We start from the raw sequence: 19,751 nt of genomic DNA, 5'->3' as shown, positions 1-19,751 counted from the left end.
AAAACAGCATGGGCTGTTTCCAAGCCTGACCAGCTTTTGCCCACAGCATCTTAAAGACAGTAGTGGGTTTTTTTGTTTGTTTTTTTTTTAAGATTTATTTATTCATTCATTTATTTATTTATTTATACAAGCACTGGGTACAGCAGAAGCGCGGGAGGGTGAGAGAATTCACCAGAGCCAGAGCGGGGAGCAGAGCAGGCAGAAGGACCGAAGCACACTGCTGAGGGGAGCAGCGGGCGGCAGGAGAGGTCTGCGCGCCATGTGGGACCCTCCTCCGGTGTCCGGGGAGCAACTGGGGATCGAACTGGCGCTGCAGAGGCAGCGGGCGGCTTCGCAACCCAGCGCTCAACCGCTGTGCCACCAGGGAGGCCCTGCCCACAGCATCTTACAGGAGAGTAGGGCTAGCCTGGCCGTCCCTGGTCTCCGTGGCACATGTACACAGCCTCAGCCAGAATGCACTGCCCACAGCCTCAGGCCAGCAGGCTCTATCTATCCACCCACCAAATCAAGTGAGCCAGCTAAGTTCATGGCCACAGCAGCAGCGCCATCAGTGCTTAGGACAGTCCGGCTTGGGTGCTGACCAAACAGTGTGCGTGTTGCGGGGCGAGGGGGCAGTGGATGTCAGAGTAGCCCCAGGCAAGGATATCATCTATTCACAATGTTCTTGCCTGAAGTTCAATCATTTTCAAGCATAAACATGTTTCCAATTGTTATATGCCTTTGGCCAATTTGCAGAGTGCAGAAATCATGTTACTTTTGTTACTTTTTTTTTTTTAAGATTTATTTATACAAGAAAGAGGCTACAGGCCAGATACGCAGGAGGGTGAGAGGATTCACCAGAGACAGAGCGGGGAACAGAACAGGCAGAGTGAGGAAATACATTGCTGAGGGGAGCAGCGGGTGAGGCAGGAGAGGTTTGTGCGCCATGTGGGACCCTCGCCGGCCGACCAGGATCGAACCCGCGCTGCAGAGGCTGTGGGCAGCTTCACAGCGCTGCGCTCAACCGCCTACGCCACCGGGGAGGCCCTACTTTTGTTTTGTTTTGTTTTTAGTAGCTTTTTGGTGTGAGGATTTACTAGTCTCCTAGCTTAGCCATAACTGAATGCCTCCCTCACCCTTATTATTCTTCTCAGATCCAGAAACACAGTGGTCATTAAATTGGTATTACGTTGATGTGTTAATTCCATGTTATGTGCCATGTGTTAGTTCTAGTGCTCAGGGGAGAAGGTTCAACCATCTGTGGAACTTTTAAAACCTACCTACTGGAGCGCATGGAAGTTGGAATCCCTGGCTGGAACTTGGAGTGATTCACACACTACTTCAAGATTACATTCTCCAATGTTATATATTCTCAAGATTTTGGGCCACTTAATTCAGCATTGCCATATCTAGATTTACTTCTCCAAAAAGAATCTAGCGGCCTCCCTGGTGGCACAGGGGTTAAAGTCACAGCTATTGTCAGCCACTGTCACCTGAGTTTGATTAGCCAGGGAGCTACCCACAGGGCACAGCAGACCTCTCCTGTACCCCCGCTGCTCCCCTCAGCAGTGTATTTCAGTCAGTCTGCCTGTTCTGTTCCCCGCTCTGTCTCTGGTGAATCCTCTCACCCCCCCCATCTCTGGCCTGCACCCCAGTTCTTATATGCATAAATAAGTATTTTTTAAAAAAATATTCTGTTACTTGGTTTTGGGGTTCTTGGATTTTGGGCTTCCTTGGCTCTTGCCTATGTTGTGAGAGGACTCACAGCATGTCTTTAGTAGAAGCAAAAGCAAAGTTTAGAGACAGAGCAAAAGGACACATGTGTCCCAGGGCAGGAAGAGTCCTGGGTAAGAACAACCGCAAGGGAATTGTGGGCGCTCCAGTCTTAAATGGGGTACAGGAATGGTTCACTTGATCCCTTCCTGAGGTGTTTACACAGGTGATTCTGGGGTGCAGTTTATCTATTGGCCCGGATAGCAGTTTTAGGGCAGGAGAGAGCATTTAGGGGGGCTTTCAGGGTCTTGCTTGTCCTGAAATTGGGGAGTTGCCTTAGAGTCCAGAAACAAGCTAATCTTGAGGAATTGCTTCCCTCTGGTGCTTCCAGTCTGCAGGTTGGAATGAGGGGCTGCCTTTCTCCCCTCCGGGGGTTTCTCGGTTTTCCCTGGGCTTACCAGCTTTGGCAAGTATTTCCTGGGGGCTGGTATAGTTGGCTGTTTAGCTTTCTGAAGGCATTGTCCTCCTTGCCCTAAATGTCTAACACTTTTGCTGTAGCTCTGGCTCTTGGCAGGCATAGTTGGTGTCTGGGGTCGTACCAGGCACCTTTGTGCCAGGAGCAGAGGGAGAGCTGAAGGGTGAGTTTTCCCTGTACTTGGCACGAAGAGGCGCTTTATTTTGAGCTAATGACCTGAGGCCTTGAAGCCTGAGGTAGGGCAGCCTCGCTAGCAGCAAGGCCTGTTTCCCAGGCGACAGTTCCTGAGCCAGGCGTGTTGTCCCCTGGCCACAGATGGCTCCTGTTTCGTGGCCAAGTGACAGCAGCAGGTGTCGGGCATTCAAACTCTGCATGGGACAGACAGAAGAGCAGTTTTTATCCTAAGTATTTGAAAGTGAAAAAGAAAATTGGAGCAAGGAACCTTTTGGACAAGCATTTTCAAAAGTGATTTTGAAACTGGAGAGGCAAACCTCAGGGGTCAGGCCAGCCAGAAGCACAGGGAGGGGCTCCAAAGTGGATGTCTCTGAACTTTACCCAGCTGGTCACCCAGAAGACCAAGGTGAGACAGCACTTGGGGTGCCTACTAACTGTACCCCAAGGCCCTTCTACCTCCCCCCATGCCCCATCCACATGTACAGTCCTGCAACTGTCCTTGGCTGCCTTGGATTGAGGCCTCAACAACCATGGCAATGACCAGTGAAAGGTTGTGAGCTGGTGAACGCTTTTGTGGATGGATTGAATTTTTGAGTTCACCCCAGGCTGAGGGAGTTTACGCTGCAGTGACGACTCCTGAGCACTTCCGCACTTAGAACCAGTAAGAACATGTTTCTACATTTCAGGCCCCAGACTGCTGGGGGAGGGAGGGAGATTCAAGGGAAGGCAGCACAGGAGCTCGCCTCCACCTCGCGGGGTAAGAGGGGGGCTCTTTTGCGAGTTGTCCTAGTCCCTCAGAGCAACCAGGTGCTGCAGAGCAATTGATTTCTGCCTCTCAACATGGCGAGGGAAACATTTCCTTCAAAATGGAGGGAAGGGCTGCAAGCTCGAGTTGCTTCACGCTTCTCTAAGAACGGATGACCACCTAGCCCCACAGTCCATTCATTTATCTTTGAATTTCTTGTTAAATGCTTTAAAACAACCTGTAACAATCTCTGTAATCCAATCCATTTTCTAATGCTGAAACACTGCACAAGGAAGCACTAGTGCATTTATGAGGCAGGAGGTTTGCATAGAGAAACTTCTTTTAATTACTTGATAACATTGGCACCAACTGCTTCTAGCCTAGAATCGTAGGGACCTGGGTCCAGGAGACAGAATAACTTGCACGCAGGAAGACCAGGACTCAAGGCAGCTCCGTGCTTCTTCCTACAGAGAAAGCGTCTAGCTTCTGCCTAGGGTTAGACCTTACATCTAGACTTAGACCTAAACTTAAAGCAATGTGGTTTGTTTCCCATGTATTCTCTGAGATTCTTCGTGTCAGAAAGATCAAATACATGTCCTTTCAAATTTCCTCTGTCCTATTTCCAGTCACCTCCTATTCTCCAGCCCCACCCTCTGTGATATTGGGGACTGAAACCCTTAGCAGCTGCCAGTACTGTGCAAGCTTCTGGGGTACCATGATGCCTACCAAGAGCGAGAACTGACTGATGAAACCCCAGGGAAATCATATCAGGGCCTCATTAAGCCTATAAAAGGCCCAAATCCCTAAACAAACAAGGTCCATCACCTGCCAAACGAAGCCATCCTGACCCGTACCCCATCCTTACAGACCCGAGAGGCCACAAGTGTGCCCTCTGCAGGTGAGAATTCCCAGGCCAGAGAGGAAGCTCTTCAGAAGGGTGAGCTCTAGCCTTCCCGGCCCTCAGCTGAGGAACTGTGTGGCCCGCTGACCTGGCAGGTGCCCCAGCTTGAAAGCCAGGCGCACAGCATTGAGAGGCCGTGGGATGAGCGCCCTTTCTGTGCCTGCTACTCAGGAGAGAAGATGCTGCTTCTCTTCCGAAGACAGATATCAAAGCCCTGGCCCCAGCCTGCTCCCCAATTTTCAACTCTCCAGGGAGCTCACTTCCTCATCTTTTCCCCTCTCCAACCCACGTTGATCATCTGACAAGGTAACTCGGAGGTGTGTGTGGGGAGAGGGGACAAAGACACCTTTGTGGACACCATCAAGTATTTTTAGGGGAAGCACCCCAGTGGCCATCAGACTGGGGTATGGGAGCATGATCAGGTGATGAGCGGCGCCTGTGGGTGTCCCGCTGACAAGTCTCTTCCAGAGAGGGTCTGCAAGGCCCCAGAGGGGTGCCTGCCGCTCCCGTGTTTGTCAGGGCCAGCTCCTGCCGAGCGCCAGCGCGTTGTCTGTGTGGAAGGCCAGGCAGCAGGTATCCTCCCTCGTGTGGCCAGCAAACATTTGTTCACAGGTGTGATTTTGTTTTACAACCCTTTAAAACTGTAAAACACACTCATGTCAAAGGTCTACACAAACAAGCCACGGGCTGTCGTCTGCCCACCTTGGCCACGCGTCATCAGGCCACGAGGCCCTTCCTCCCCGCCAGGTAGGAGGAGAGCAAGTGTGTGGGTGCTGGCTTGCGGAACCCCACCTGGATTGCAGTGGGGAGACCCTGGAAATGCACACATCTAGGAGACTCATGTCTGGCAGGTTTCCCCCGCTAGAGGGGCTTTCAAGACTCAGAGGATTTCCCCTTCCCCACAAAACAGAAGAAAAAAGTTTAGAAATGAGTGTGGGGAGGTGTAGGGGCAGGAACAGGCACAGGGCAGGTTCTCTGACCCCATGCAGACTGGGTAAAGGAGGAGTCAGAGTCCTCAGTGGGTTTTTTGCAGGTCTTTTATTGGGGTTCACCAGGCATATGGCAGGCAGGGGTGCTGGGGGGCCGGGAGGCTGGCAGGCCTCCCAGCCCCCAGCAAATCCTCACTTTATCTGGGCTCTCTGGCGTTCTCTGTTTCTGCTGCTTCTTCTCTTTCGGCTTCTGCTGCTGCTGGCGTCCCCGTGACGCCGCCCTTAAAAAGCACAGTCTTAGCTCAGCTGAATCCCATCTACCTATGCCCACACCCTATTCCAGGTGCCGCCATCAGGCATGCATTCAGGACAAGGATCCATCATCTATCCTGATGGCGGAAGGGCAGAAAAGCCTGACATTTTCTTTACCTACAGGAGGTCTGGAAGCCCCTCCCTGGTGGCCATTCCAGTAGAAACTAAGAGAAACAATGATAAAATGGCGGGCAGACTCTCCCTTGCCCTGGATAGCACACAGGGACCATTTCATCCTCCTAGCAAGCACACAGCAGGTGCTGTTTATTATTAATCCATTTCACAGAAGAGGAGACTGAGGACCAGGAAGGTGCCGTGATCTTGCTCAGGTCACACAGCTAGGAAATGTCCCAGCAATGTGCAGAGCCCAGATATATATTTTTTATCTTATTTTTTTATTTTATATATTTTTTACATCATTTTTCATTTTTGCACAATACATGCAATTTTCATCTTGGTTATATTCCCCATAAAATTCCCACCCCCCTTATTTTGACCCTAATCCCTCCTCTATTCCCCCTGCCCCCCAGGGCTCTGCTGCAGGTAGCACCTCACTGGTGAGACTTGGACAAAAAGGGCTTTGTTAATGTAGGGTAAGGTAAAAAGTATCAGGCTTTTCTGCCCTCCCGCCATCAGGATAGATGACGGAACCCCGTGGTCCTGAATGCATGCCTGATGGCGGACACCTGGAGCAGGGTGTGGGCATGCGTAGATGGGATTCACCTGGGCTGAGACTGGGCTTTTAAGGGCAGCGTCACGGAGACGCCAAGAGAAGCAGAAGCCGAGAGAAGGAGAAGCAGAGAAATGAAAGCAGAGAACCACGAGGAAGAGCCCAGAAAGAGTGAAGACTTGCTAGGGGCTGGGAGGCCTGCCAGCCCCCCGGCCCCCCAGCACCCCTGCCTGCCGTGTACCTGGTAAATCCCAATAAAAGCCTGCAAAAGCCACTGAGGGCTCCAGGACTCTCTTTTCCTTTGCCCCGTCAGCTGGGATCATAGAAAACCTGCACTGTGTCCCCCCTCCGCCCTTACAGTGAGCATCCAGTTCCCCATTTTGATCAACCAGTTCCCCATTTTGATCAACCTACTCCACTGGGCAGGAGGGGGAGGGAGGGACTGAGTCCGGAGCAGTCAGGTTTGTGTGGGCAAAATCCAAGGAAGTCGTTGACTAGGAGCAGATTTCAAGGAAAAAGTAAAGCAGAATGAAGCAGCCGCCTCCACCCAGGGAGGAGATGCTGGGACTTCCAGGTGCCTCAGGTGAGCCACCCGGCCCGTGGCTCCTGTGCTCAGGTGTCCCTGTGATTTCAGGATGTCTTCTGGAGGTAGCTCAGGAAGGTGTTTTTCTTGTTTTGTTTTTTTGGTTGTTATTTTCACAAATACATCTCGTTCACAGGCATCGCTCCCTGGCCAGGGAGCTTCCTCATCTCAAATCATGACTTCCATCTGCCTGGAAACCCATCATAAATTCAAGATGACCACCTGGAGCAGAGTCAGCCGTTATGACTCTGCTACTTCTAATAAATCATCTATCATCATTTATTTTGGGCAGACAAAACTGTGGGTTTTTTAAATTAAAAAAGAAATCAAATTGCCTTGTCTCATGCAAGAACAGAAGTGCCTTTTTCTTTGTCTTTAAAACTGTTACTATTATGACAGCAATTTAGATCTCAAAAACAAATCATGCTCCATGTCATAATTTAAATAATAAACTTTTAAAATCCTGTCCTTATGACTCCATTTCACGATGTTAAGCCTTGAATTTCCTAACCTTATGAAATTAATACAGATACTTTTTTTGCTTCCATTTCTTTTTTATAAAAATTAAGAATATGTGGTCAACACTTCTACAATAAAATTATACAGATCAATCTTATTTTTAAAAAATTGCATCACAGTACATACACTGTACATGGACATACATGCAAGAATGTTTTCTGAGACATTGTAAACTAGCAAAAATCTGGAAGGAATTATTGAAAAAAAATGAGATGTCTAGTATATCCAAGACGAACATGTTATTGCCATGTTTATGGAATATTGTTAAGTGAAAAATGCAAGTAACAGAATCATAAATACAGATTCAGTTTCTAAAAACATTCCAGAATCTCTTTGAATAAGGGCTGTAGAAAGGTAACATCAAATTAGGAGACGATTTGAAGTGATACAGGAAACTAAATTTCTGTATTTTGAATAGTTGTTATTTTTAAGTTAGCTTTTTTTAGGTTAATTGCATTTTATACATTAGAAAAAAATTGTACTAGCTTTTAAAATAAGCATATGAAAAAGAGAAAGAGAAGGGGTTAGCCCTGTTATTACCATAATTTCAGGTTTTCAGGTCTAGTCTCTAGCCAGGAATCCACCTCAGGCTGCAGAGGGCAGCGCTGAGTCCCTGACAGGAGACCACCACGGGCTGGTGTCTCATGAAGCCACTGTGAGTCGCTAACTCACAGGCAAGCAAGCGAAAAGAGGCAAATTCATTTAGAGAGGTAGACGCAGGGAAAAGTTTATTAAGGAGAAAAAAAAACCGAAGTAAACTGGGACCAGGCGATCGAGCGGCAAGGAAGCTGTAATGGAGTCATGCTTCGGGAATATAGCCTTTCTTTCCCCTTTATTCCAGAGCCCCGTCAGTCTCCTTGTGACTGGTTAGTCCTCGGAGGGCTCACTCAGTTTGCTACTGTGCTCAGAATTTTCTCACTTCGCAGCCTTTGTCTGGGAACTGGATGCTCAGTGAAGGGCAGGAGTGGGGACACAGTGCAGGTTTTCTATGATCCCAGCAGACGGGGCCAAGGAGGAGAGATTCCTGGAGCCCTCAGTGGCTTTTGCAGGCTTTTATTGGGATTTACCAGGCACATGGCAGGCAGGGGTGCTGCTCCTGCTCTGGGTGTGTTTGTTACCCTTATCTCTGGAGACTTCCTTATTTTTCCAAGGCTTTTCCTATTCTACTGTGACCCTAGAAGTTATCCATTTGCCCTATGATTAATACATCGAGGTATTAAAATTTATAACAAAGTAATATACTGTTTCACGAAATTATACTGCTGTATCACTTACTTGTCTACGTATGATATACCATATGTACATTATTATAATCAGTGATACTGTATACTGCTATAATTTGGACGGCAATGGAAAGAGATCAATTGCCTAGGATAGAGTCCAAAGTAAAAGTCCAGATTTATATGAAAACCCATTATTTGCTAAAGCTGACATTGCAAGAACAGTTGGGAGGATGGAGAAATTGCTTTTCTGGCTCCCCACTCTCACCAGCTGGAGAGTTTTCTGGTCCCAAGATGGGGAAATCCAAGCAGATGGTGGTTGGAAGCCCAACCCTAAACCTAAAGTGATCCATTCCCAGGAAGTTTCCAGATATTGCTGATCTGTCAGTTCTGAACACTTGGAAAACCACTAGCCTGGACAGACCACCTTGTAACAGAAGACACCCCAACAGCTTCTGTCAGCCTGCAAACCCTACAGGAAGGCATGCTGCAGGAGTAGGAGGTGCCCCATGTTGGGGTGTGGGTTGGGGAACTGCGTGGCAGCTGCTTGGCATCTCTGCTTTCTGAGTCTAGCCATTCTCTCAAGAATGACTCAGCAGGATTTAGTCCTGGCCTCGCGCACACATCTGCGAGGCCCTGACCTTAATGTTTAGCCAGGACAGCTGGGTTTCTGCTTGACAACCTGCAGCATTCTCTAGATCATCTGTGGCACATCTTACAAAGACTTTCTTCTGATATAATCATGCTTTCCGAATTTAGTTATGTTCCAGCTCCTGTTCTAGGTAACAGGTAAAAAACACAAGGCTGACTCATTTCACTGTGACCTTCATATTTTAGAGAGATTAGATCCAAGTCCCAACTGGCTTCCTCGGCTCCTCAGATTAAATGTTTATCATTGCCCAGCTTGTGTTACGGTGTATTACCCTGTTTTTTATTAGCCATTCTCAACTTTCCAATATCATCTGTCTTCCAAAAATGTGCCCTTTTGGCCACAGAGTTCAGATGAATTCCTCTGGTTCTGACCTTCTGCCCAAGTAACTAAAAGGATCCCCCCTTGGTCTGAGAAGTCCTTCTCTCATCCATGCTGCAGAGGAAGCCTCAGGATATTGTCCTCAGTTCGCTCGGTTCTTTGACTTACTCATCAGAATGTGGGTTCTTCCCTGATTTAGTATCTCTGTGACTCTCTCAAATGAATTCCCAGGGGAAAATTTAAAACTCTGAAGGAGAGGTTAGTAAGAAGCCAGCAACCAAGGAATAAAATTATTTCTTTTAAATTGCATTGTGTCTGGGTTACTTCAGTTATGACAATCAGTTATGACAATCATAATCAGTTATGACGGTAACCACGCTGCATTATTAAATCTAAAATGGCGACGACCAAGCTCCCTAAGTCCCCTCTCCTCATCTCTTAAAATCTCGGTGCCACCGAAAACTAAGCTAAAAGTTGCCCCAGTGCTAATAAACCAGCCCACCTGCCTCCATTTCCACAGAAAGTCATTCATACTCTTCAAAGAAGCATCCACCATAACAGACACCTGTGACGAAGTTAAAGTGAGAGGAAATTTGCTACCAGAATATCAAGATGAATCCTCTGCACTTAATCTAACTTTTCTCCCCTCAATTAGATTTTGTTTCTGTTCGTCCCTTCTGGTCTCCTCATTGACCTTCACATCCCAAGTTTTGAATATCAGGGAGGAGAGAAAATTTCCCCCTGCCCTGCCGGTTCTCATCCAGCTGGCCAAGCAATCACATTAACATTAGACAGATCAGCAGGAGAAAGAGAAAATTTAGTTACATACCTATGAAGAATCTACACAGATGTGAATTCTAAGGCCAATGGGGCAAAATGAGTATCTTTAGCTAAAGAAGGGGATGGGTCTGGGGCTTCAAAGTGCCTGGAGGGGGATTTGCATGACAAGGAGGGGCTGACTTATAAGATGAAGTCCCGAGGCTCTGTAGTTAGATGTTTCCCTGACCATACAGCTAGGTTTCTCCAACAGGAAGGTGATTTCTGATAAAAACCCTAATTCTCCACCCCCCCTCCATTTTCATTCTTTTAGGTACTAAGAAAGTGGGAGAAGTTTCTCATGAGCCTGCAATGGGCCCTGATTGGCCTCAGCTCAAAATAATTCACATGCCCAAGTGCCATGTCTTGGGTGGGGGGGCCCTGTATTGAATATTTTGGGTTGGCCTATCCTTTAGGAATGTAATTGGTGGAAGAAAGTATGACTTCCTCTATACCTCAGATGCCGAGGGATGACTGCTTTTAATGAATAAAAATAAGCCAGAAAGGACGAGGTCCTATTTGTGCGCTGACTCCTGAGGAGCTTGGTTCCTGTGCCTTGGTGGCAATGGGCCCCACTGGCCAGGCCTTTCTGGAACTCTTCGGCACACACTCAGAAGATCTGACTGCCACACCATTCCCTAGGGATGTGTTTGGTGATGTTGATGGCGACAGAGAACCTCACTTTGGAGACCAGCTCCTTGAGAGCCTGTTCTTGTCGTGACCAACTTTTATAAATCAACTCACTCCATTGTTCTTTGCTTTACAAGCTCTCATGTGGCTTGGCAACACACTGTAGCCTTACTTTCTGAATATTTGGTCCTGGAACATAGGCTGTAAATTAGTTTACCCAAATCTGCCTTTTTACAGTAAATCTCAGGCCTGTTTGCTGAATTTCCCATCGGAGTCTTTGAAGGCCTCCCTTCTCACACAAGAGAAGCCACTGCTCCCCGGTTCTCCGGCAGGCAACACGCCATCAGGGGCATGGTTTCCCCAAAAACCTTTCACTCCTCTCTGAATTTTTTTTTTTTAATTCTGGTAACATCTAGGATTTTTTTTGACTTACAATTAAAGTTTATTTGACTTCAAATTATAGGCTCTTTACACTATGCCATGGCCAAGATCAGTATCTATTTTTTTTGTTTCTTATTAGTTTCACTTACATCATACTTTTAGCTCTTCGTTCTTTATTTCCCTGTCTAGCTTTATGGATTTCCTCTGTCCTTTCCTTTTCTAAGACTTTGTTTGCTTGTGCAAATTTCATCACTAAAATATTATTCCAGGCCTCCCTTGGTGGCGCAGGCAGTTGAGGCCGGCCTCAGAGCAACCCACATGGCGAGCAGACCTCTCCTGTCTCGCCCATTGCACCCCTCAGCAGTGTATTTCGTCAGTCTGCCTGTTCTGTTTCCTGCTCTGTCTCTGCAAGCTCCCAGGCTGTACCCCGAGAGATGGAATTAGAAGGTCTGCATGAGCCAGGGAGTCAGCCCCCCAGTCGAGATGGCACTCGTGGAAACCGTGGAACATGGCGTCAGCTCATGGAAGCCGTGAAACACAGCGTCAGGTAATTCTGAGGACTTGGCTTTGGTTCGAACATTTGATTCAGAGCAGGATTTGTAGACTCCAGTGCCTATAGGGTTAGGCTGGCACCGGCAACGAGAGAAATTGTTAGGACAGAAATGCAAATGTAAAAACCGACCTTCCTACCCTTCAAGGGATGGCGGACACCAGGCTGCAGTGACTATGTCTGCAGGAGACACCAGCGCTTTCCGCTGGTGAGAAGCCTGAAACCTGGATTGTGAGCCATTCCCCCTCCAATTATTAAGCGAATTTAAATGTCACAAGCACCGAGTCATTCCACAAGTACCACTAGTTGGCAAAATCCAAGGGGCAGAAGAAAATCTTAGTGTGTTCAGATTTGAATAGTAGACTGAAATTGTCTTTCTTCTCATAGATAATAAAAAGCGATAGAAGGGTGTGGAGTGAAGAAAGGGTATGAAAAAAGAGTTTCTTAAGATAATGCATAAGAATGGGGCCTCCCTGGTGGTACAAGCAGTTAAGACACAACCTATGAAGCTATCCACAGCCACTGCAGCTCGAGTTCGATCCCCCGGCCAGCCAGGGAGCTACCCACATGGCACAGCAGACCTCTCCTGACTCACCCGCTGCTCCCCTCAGCAGTGTTTTCAGTCAGTCTGCCTGTTCTGTTCCCCACTCTGTCTCTGGTGAATCCTCTCACCCTCCACACCTCTGGCCTGTACCCCAGTTCTTGTATATATAAATAAATAAATCTTTTAAAAAAAAAAAAAAGAAAATGCATAAGGAGAAGGAATTTCAGTCAGAACATGGGAAAACATCCCAGTTATGTAATGGAGTTAAAAAGGGAAGGAGAGGGCCTCCCTGGTGGCGCAAGGGGTTAAGATGCAACCTATGCAGCTGTCTGCAGCCTCTGCAGCACAAGTTTGATCCCCAGCCTGGGAGCTACCCACAAGGCGCAGCAGACCACTCCTAACTCGCCCGCTGCTCCCCTCAGCAGTGTATTTCAGTCAATCTGCCTGTTCTGCTCCCCACTCTGTCTCTGGTGACTCCTCTCACCACCCCTCTCCCCACATCTCTGGCCTGTACCCCAGTTCTTGTATGCATAAATAATCTTTAAAAAAAAAAAGGAAAGGAAAAGATGAAAAGGTCTTGGGAAGCAAAAAAAAGGTCTTAGGAATCATCCTTGTTCTTTTATGCACACTATGTTTCAGCTTCGTTCATTCCACACACAAACGCAAAAAATCATTTAGGTTGCTTCTGCTAAATGCCAGCTTAGTAGGGAAATTGATCATATCTTTGAGGGGGCAGAAAGAAAGCACAGGGAGGCGCGGCCCCGCCCCCGCCCGTCCGGAAGTTCCGGCGCCTCTGCTAGCGCTGGGGCGCCCGGAGGCAGCTTGTGGACGGCTCTGGCCAGGAGACTCCCGGACCCCGGCAGCTGCCTCCGTCCTCTGTGCTGGACCCCATCGCCCCCCAGCGCCGCTCCCGAGCCCTGGCGCGTCTGTGAGAGCAGCGACAATGGACGAATCTCTGGTCACAACCTCAGGAGATTGTTTAAGCGTGATATGAAACCACTGCCATCCATGGAGGGCCTGGAAAGATCTTAGAATATTGTCATATGTCCTTGGGCAGCTTCTAGGAGCAAGGAAGGCAAACAGAGTGTATACTGATGGGAGAAGAGACGGTGGTACTAGAAGACACTTGCGAGCTAAGAAATATCTGGAGGATATGGAGAGAGAAATCACTGCACCTTCCAAGATGATTCTGAACAACCACACAAACTATTCTTTAATGCCCAGAAATGTATGGCTTCTTCTACTTAATCCATTTCTTCTATACAATGTGAAGAAAACAAGTGCAAAGGATAGACTAAGGTCATGGACTACAGGTGCTTTGCTGGTTTCTAGATTCCTGCTATGAGTGGGACCATCCAGTGTTTTTCGTCTTCTTTCTGGCTTATTTCGCTGAGCATGATCCCTTCCAGCTCCATCCATGTTGCTGCAAATGGCATGAGTTTGTCTTTTTTGAATGCTGAGTGATATTCCATGGTGTGTGTGGACCACATCTTCGTGATCCAGTCATCTATTTTTGGGCATTTGGGTTGTTTCCAAAGCTTGGCTATTGTGGACAGTGCTGCTATAAACATAGGGGTGCAGGTGCCCTTTAGAATTAATGTATCTGTGTCCTTTGGGTAAATACCTAGGAGTGGAATTGCTGGATCCTATGGAAGCTCTATGTTTAGTAGGTCCAGAAATCTCCACACAGCTCTCCATGGTGGCTGGACCAGTTTGCACTCCCACCAGCAGTGCAGGAGAGTTCCTTTTTCTCCACACCCTCGCCAACATTTGTTGTTGCTAGTTTTTTTGGTGTGTGCCATTCTCACTGGTGTAAGGTGGTATCTCATGGTGGTTTTGATTTGCATTTCCCTGATTGCAAGTGATGCTGAACATTTTTTCATGTGCCTGTTGGCCATTTGCATTTCCTCTTTGGAGAGGTTCCTTTTTATCTCTTCTGCCCATTTTGTGACTGGATTATTTACTTTGTTTTTTTGAGTCTCTTCAGCTCGCTAAGAGCATTCATTATTCTATGAGGACATCAGAAGTCTGCATACTTAAATCTCTAGAAACTTCTAAATATGGATTTTACACACGATCATCACCAAAGAAATCTTTCAGGATCAGTACAATCCTGATTACTTTCTGAACTGTGTAGGTTTTTCTTCTGATTCATCAATGAAAAATACTTTATACTTGAAAAATCCCCATACTTTGCCCCCTCTTGTCACCGATGAAGACATGGAGGTGCTGCTGAAAGCCATCTTCCCTCAGCGCCCAGGGGCCCTAGGAGGAGACAGTGATGATCACTGAGGGAAGGGAAGGGAAGGGAAGGGAAAGGGAAGGGACTTGCTGGGAAGGGAAGGGAAGCTGTCAAGTAGTTCTCTTCTGAGAAGCAGCTCTCTGAAGCCTCCTAATAAAGGTTAAAGGCTCCATTTAACTAAGCCTCTGCGGGGCCTCCAGGATGGCCTAGGGGTTAGTCTCAGCGCTCTCACCGCTGCGACCTCAGTTCAAGCCCCGGCCAGGGAGCGTTAGCCCCCAGAAGGGGGCATGGAGCTAGGAGAGCGCAGCAGAGCCCCCAGAAGGGCGGCATGGAGCCAGAGCCTGCATGTGCTGGCAGCCTTCCCGCCTCCGCCTCCCTGCCGCCCCTGCTGCTCCCCCATGCCATCCCCTCCTTCCCCGCCCCCCTCTCTCCCCCCCCCCCCCCCCCCCCCCTCCCCCCCCGCCCTCCCTCTCCCCCCCCCCGCCTCCCTTCCCCCCCCCCCCCCTTCCCCCCCCCCCCCCCCCTCCCCTCCCTTCCCCCCCGCCCCCCTTCCCCCCCCCGCCCCTCCCCCCCGCCTCCCCCCCCCCCCCCCCGCCTCCCCCCTCCCCTCCCCCCCCTCCCCCCCGCCTCCCTCCCCCCTCCCCCCGCCCCCCCCCGCCCCCCTCCCCCCCCCCCCCGCCTCCTTCCCCCCCCCGCCTCCCCTCCCCCCGCCGCCCCCCCCGCCCCCCCTCCCCCCCGCCTCCCCGCCCCCCCCGCCCCTCCCCCCCCCCAGCCCTCCCTCACAAGTCCCCTAAAAAATCCGACACCCAAAAAAGAAAGCACAGACAAAATATTTTATAGTCTCTATATAATAAATGCAAATAAATCAATACATTAACAAAACTTGGCTTTAGCAAACTGTACATACATAAATATCTTTTGTTTTTACTATAACATTCAACTTTTTTTCACATAAAGCCTTTGATGATCTTATTTATTACATCCAGTTACTCTTACTACTTTTTTAAAAAGTGCCTGTTAGATTTACAGCTTGTGCTTCTAAAGCAACGGTGCGAAATCATGCCCCAAAGGAAAACAAGGTAAAAAGGAAGCTGTCGGATAAGCTCTTAAAAACTGTATGTTACAGGTTCTGCAATCTCTTCGGCGCTGCTTGGCCGGGAGATTGTTCCGTATGGAAATGGCGCGCAAGGAGTGTTGTTCTTTGAATGGATGGACAGCACCATTCCAGGGGTCCTTGGAAGTCCTTGATCTCTTAGTGCTGAGGCTCAGCATTTCAAGCCCAATTTCTTCCAAACCTTCTGTCGTCCATTTGCTCTCCTCCTGCCACGGTCTGGCCTCCATCTCCGAGGCCACGGTCAGCACGGCGGGATTTGGAGGAGAGCTAAAGCTGCCACACTGAGGGCTTTCGCCGGGCTGCAGGCCCGCTTTTTGCTAGTTGGGGATTGCTTTGGGCTAAATCCTCTCACGCACCCAAGGCTGCTGCAGTTGGCAGCAGCAGTTCAGAGCGGAGGAGGGCCATTCGTGTATCTGAGCATGGGGTGGAATGATCGGGCAAAATTGTTGGAAAGGGCACAACTGTAGTCCTCGTCAGACATCGGAACCAGGCAGGCGAGCCCGATGAGGAGCAGCAGGAGGAGCTGGAGAGGAAGAGCAGCTCGGAGGACTCTGAACAGGAAGGCTCGGCCGGAGCGAGCTGGCCGAGGCTCAGAAAGGGAGGAATCGGAGCCACCTCTTATGGACCTGAGAGAAAAATTGACATAAATCATTCAGATACCTCAAATATTGGATGGCGGCTGCCCTCCTCTTCTTCACCTTCCTGGAAGCTGAAGGACCAGGCCAGAGACAACCCCGCCTGGCAGCAGCTGCCAGCCTTCTGGCCATCTCCCACCACCACATGAAGAGTTATCTGGAAACTGGACTGATGAAAAATCAGCATTTTGTCATTTAACTAATTCAGTTCAAATTCCACCCCTTAATTTGGTAAAACACTTTCCATTTACAAAGATAACTACTCTACACACGTTCTACCTGTGTTACTTCAGTAGATCCAGCATCGTTAAAATGGAGAACGCTTTTGGTTTAAAAATATCAGCAGTACCATTAGGCAACATTAGTTGCTTTCAGAATCTTCCAATGTACCCAGTCTAGTCATCCTGGATGTGCTAACACCCATGCAGCGAGACTAGAGAGCAGCCCTTGTCATTTTGCACAGACCCATAAAGCTTAATCTTAGAGTGGACCCTGGTTTCATCTTGCACTGGATCAGCATCTGGCCCTGACATTAGTGGATTCTAAAGCTCTAGGAACAAGGAAGGCGTGTTGCCAGTCACAGAACACTGGTGTCGAGTGGCGAAGGTTCTAGGCTGATCCTACCTATCACTAACTCTGCGTGACTCTGGGAAACAGACCCAAATGTTCTAGAGAGGACAGGTTTTCATCTTGAAGGCTCTTCTTAGACTCAAAGTTCCCCAAGTTTTTCTTCCCACTTTATCTTCCTGTCTACCTTTAAACAGTGCATTAGAGATTAGGCAAGAATCTCAGAACTCATAGGGAAGACTGCCTGTGAAATACTGAATGTGTAAGTAAATTCAGGATGGGGTGCCCCCATTTTCCCATTCTGATCATCCATGAATGTTATGTTCAGTTACTAATGGAAAAGATGAAGAATATTATTTTCTGAGAGTCATTTGTACACACACACACACACACACACACACACACATCATGGCAGGGGCAACAAAAATAGATATACCAAGAAGATGCATCCTGTCACACCTAGTTTGAATTCCCTAAAAGACTTTAATATCACTAAGGACAAGGATGTTAAACATGAACCCACTGGCAAATTAGAATGTAGAAAAATGGAAATGATTAATTTGGATGTTTTTTGTATGACAACACTGTTTCCAGTTACTTGCTAGCTATTAATGTTGAAAACAGAAACCACTGGCATCAGTTTGGGTTATGGGTGGCACCAGGGAATATAAATGTAAAAACAAAAAGTAAACATAATCCCCTTAACGGGGAACAAAAGCCTACTCAAGACTCTTTTACTGAGCCACCAAGAAGTATGGGAGCCAAGCTGACTGGTCCGACAGAGGCCCCAAGATGTTTTGCACCACCCTGTGTTTCTAACACAGTCTTGTAGTGTAATGAAAAGACAAAATAATCCAAAAACAAATCACTGGCCTAAATTGGAACCATGTTCTTTTCTGAAATGTATAACTGATGGCTGTGTAACCTTGAACAACTCCACCGCTCTGTGCCAATCTCATTTTCAACCCCTTGGTTTAAATTAGACTAAGTGGTTTACTAACCCAAAAGTTCCATGTTTTATGTCATACATTAATTGGTCTGTGTAAACAGTCTACCAACTAAGAGGCCACAAGAGTTCAATCACCATCTAGTGGTCAAACTGATAAACTATCCTCATGTAAAGACCAATGAGTTATTTCTAAGGAACTGAGTAGGAAAAATTACGTATTTTGTGAAAATATTGTAGGGCATAAAACAATCACAGCACAAACCTACTAATGGAAGGGGAAAATAGAAATGTTTTGGGATATCTAATGATAAAATATTTTAATTATAAAATATTACAAAATATTAATATTGAGATAAGGTCTTAGATGGAATTGAATCCATCTCCAAATTTTGTATCTAAGTCACTACTGACAATTAACATTTATTCTTCTAATAGCTGGGCAACACACTAAGTCTCTATCTTCAGTTCTCTCAGTCTCAGCAAAGAAGATAAACGTTGTAACCCAAATTGGAAGTGATTTCCTCATGTCTAAGATAAAAGCCTCTAACCATAAGGCCTCACAGCATTACATGAGATCAGCGTTGGAACGTGCATATGAGGGCATTCTGTCTGGGCAAATAATTTTGTCTCTTTGATCTCTGTGTACTAATATCCTAAAATCATCAGGGCCAGACACCTTATGATTCAATAATTTGCCTAGTGTCTTGAGAACAATGGGATGGTTACCCATGAGCTTTGGACTGAATTTTTCTTCATTATTTTTTTCCCTTGACCTGAAAATCTGTGCTGGCAAACAACACTCACCACTTGTCATTGGATGAGTTATAACAGAAGCCCAAGAGAGCCCATGTTTCCTCACCATTAAATATTTGAGTAAAATGAGGGAGACATCTCACTGACTCATTTTCTTGAGGAAGCATTTAAGGACACTAGAGATGGGCAGATTTATGCACAGAGTTGGAATTACAATCTGACACTGCTGAAGAGTTCCTGTCTGTCAATCATTATTTCCCTTGAGCAATGAGCCGAAGACCAAGGTGGAAACCAGGGGCCTCACACTGACCGAGAAAAACTGAAAAGGTCACCATTTTGGAAATGGGCTCATATGTTATGGAATCTGTTAAGGGACATGGGACACTGAACCACATCAGAGCATCCCTTATTAAAAATTAATTAGTGCATGCCTACTGATGTTGAAGAGTGCCAACCTAGGAGAAGTCATGGGATGAGATGGGGACAAAGAGAACACACAGTGCTTGGCAAGCTTCCATGCACTTTACTATGCTTGCAAATGCCCCATCTATCTACAGTGAGAAATGCCACCCCCTTAGGGCAATTTCTAGGGTTTCACCCTGCCTGAAGGAGCCTCTTCTTTAGCTTGAACCTGTTTAGAATTTCTATTACCAACAAAAAGGAATTTTCAATATTTATCTAGTGACTAAGAACACCTAAGGTTTCTAAAGCCTTGGGCAATTTGATAAGGCAAAGAAGACAATTCTCTCCCTGGTCACACACATTATTTTCTCCACTGACCTTTTGATGAGATAAATAGATGCCAGTGAGGACTCTATGAAGGAACAATGAAATTATGAAATTATTTCTAGACTTAATCAATAGGGATATTTCAGATAATTCTGTCTAGCACAGATGTACTATTTTCTACATGTAAATATTGATTTTTCTCCTCCACATTCATTCAGATTTGGGTACATCTGAATGATACTGGTAGGGTGCTAATAGGAATTTATGGTGAGGATATTTCTGGGTTGTCTATGATGTAGCCCTCTCTTGTGTGAATCGCCTTTGATGCCTAGAGTCTTCCTTAGATACACAGGTCAACAGTCAAGCTTTTGGTATCGATGGAAAATTGCAGTTTCCTCTTGCTCAGCTGAATATTCTGGCTGGTCCTAAACTAACTCTGGCAGCCAGTAGTGCTTGCCCCTGCCCTGGAACTGCTGTTTGAAGTATCCCAAGGACCAACAGCCTTTGGGTAGAGTGAAGCAGTTAACAAGCTAACCAACAGAAGAGAGTCAGGTCGATCTGGGTTCAAATTCTAAATCTCATGCCCCTCACTACCTGTGCTCTTGCCTTTCAATTGGGAGTATAGCCATGTCATGGGGGTTATATGAGGTG

The 19,751-nt window shown here is 47.3% G+C and overlaps 1 protein-coding gene across 6 annotated transcripts in view; it reads right to left on the bottom strand.

Moving 5' to 3' along the window:
• Window positions 1-15,197: 15,197 nt before the first annotated feature.
• Window positions 15,198-19,751, bottom strand: part of SYNE1 (spectrin repeat containing nuclear envelope protein 1) — a 432,020-nt gene continuing 427,466 nt past the window's right edge. For all 6 annotated transcript variants that reach the window (XM_054697946.1, XM_054697947.1, XM_054697948.1 and 3 more), the window contains one exon: window positions 15,198-16,093. In XM_054697946.1, coding sequence (XP_054553921.1) covers window positions 15,853-16,093 — 241 coding nt within the window. In that variant the 3' untranslated portion in view covers window positions 15,198-15,852. The remainder of the gene's footprint in view (window positions 16,094-19,751) is intronic.

Source organism: Talpa occidentalis, unplaced genomic scaffold, assembly GCF_014898055.3.
Source record: "Talpa occidentalis isolate TD23 unplaced genomic scaffold, MPIMG_talOcc4v2.1 talOcc4.2, whole genome shotgun sequence".
Taxonomy (NCBI): Eukaryota; Metazoa; Chordata; class Mammalia; order Eulipotyphla; family Talpidae; genus Talpa; species Talpa occidentalis.
The sequence above is the reverse complement of the archived record's forward strand: the minus strand, read 5'-3'. Positions and strand labels throughout refer to the sequence as shown.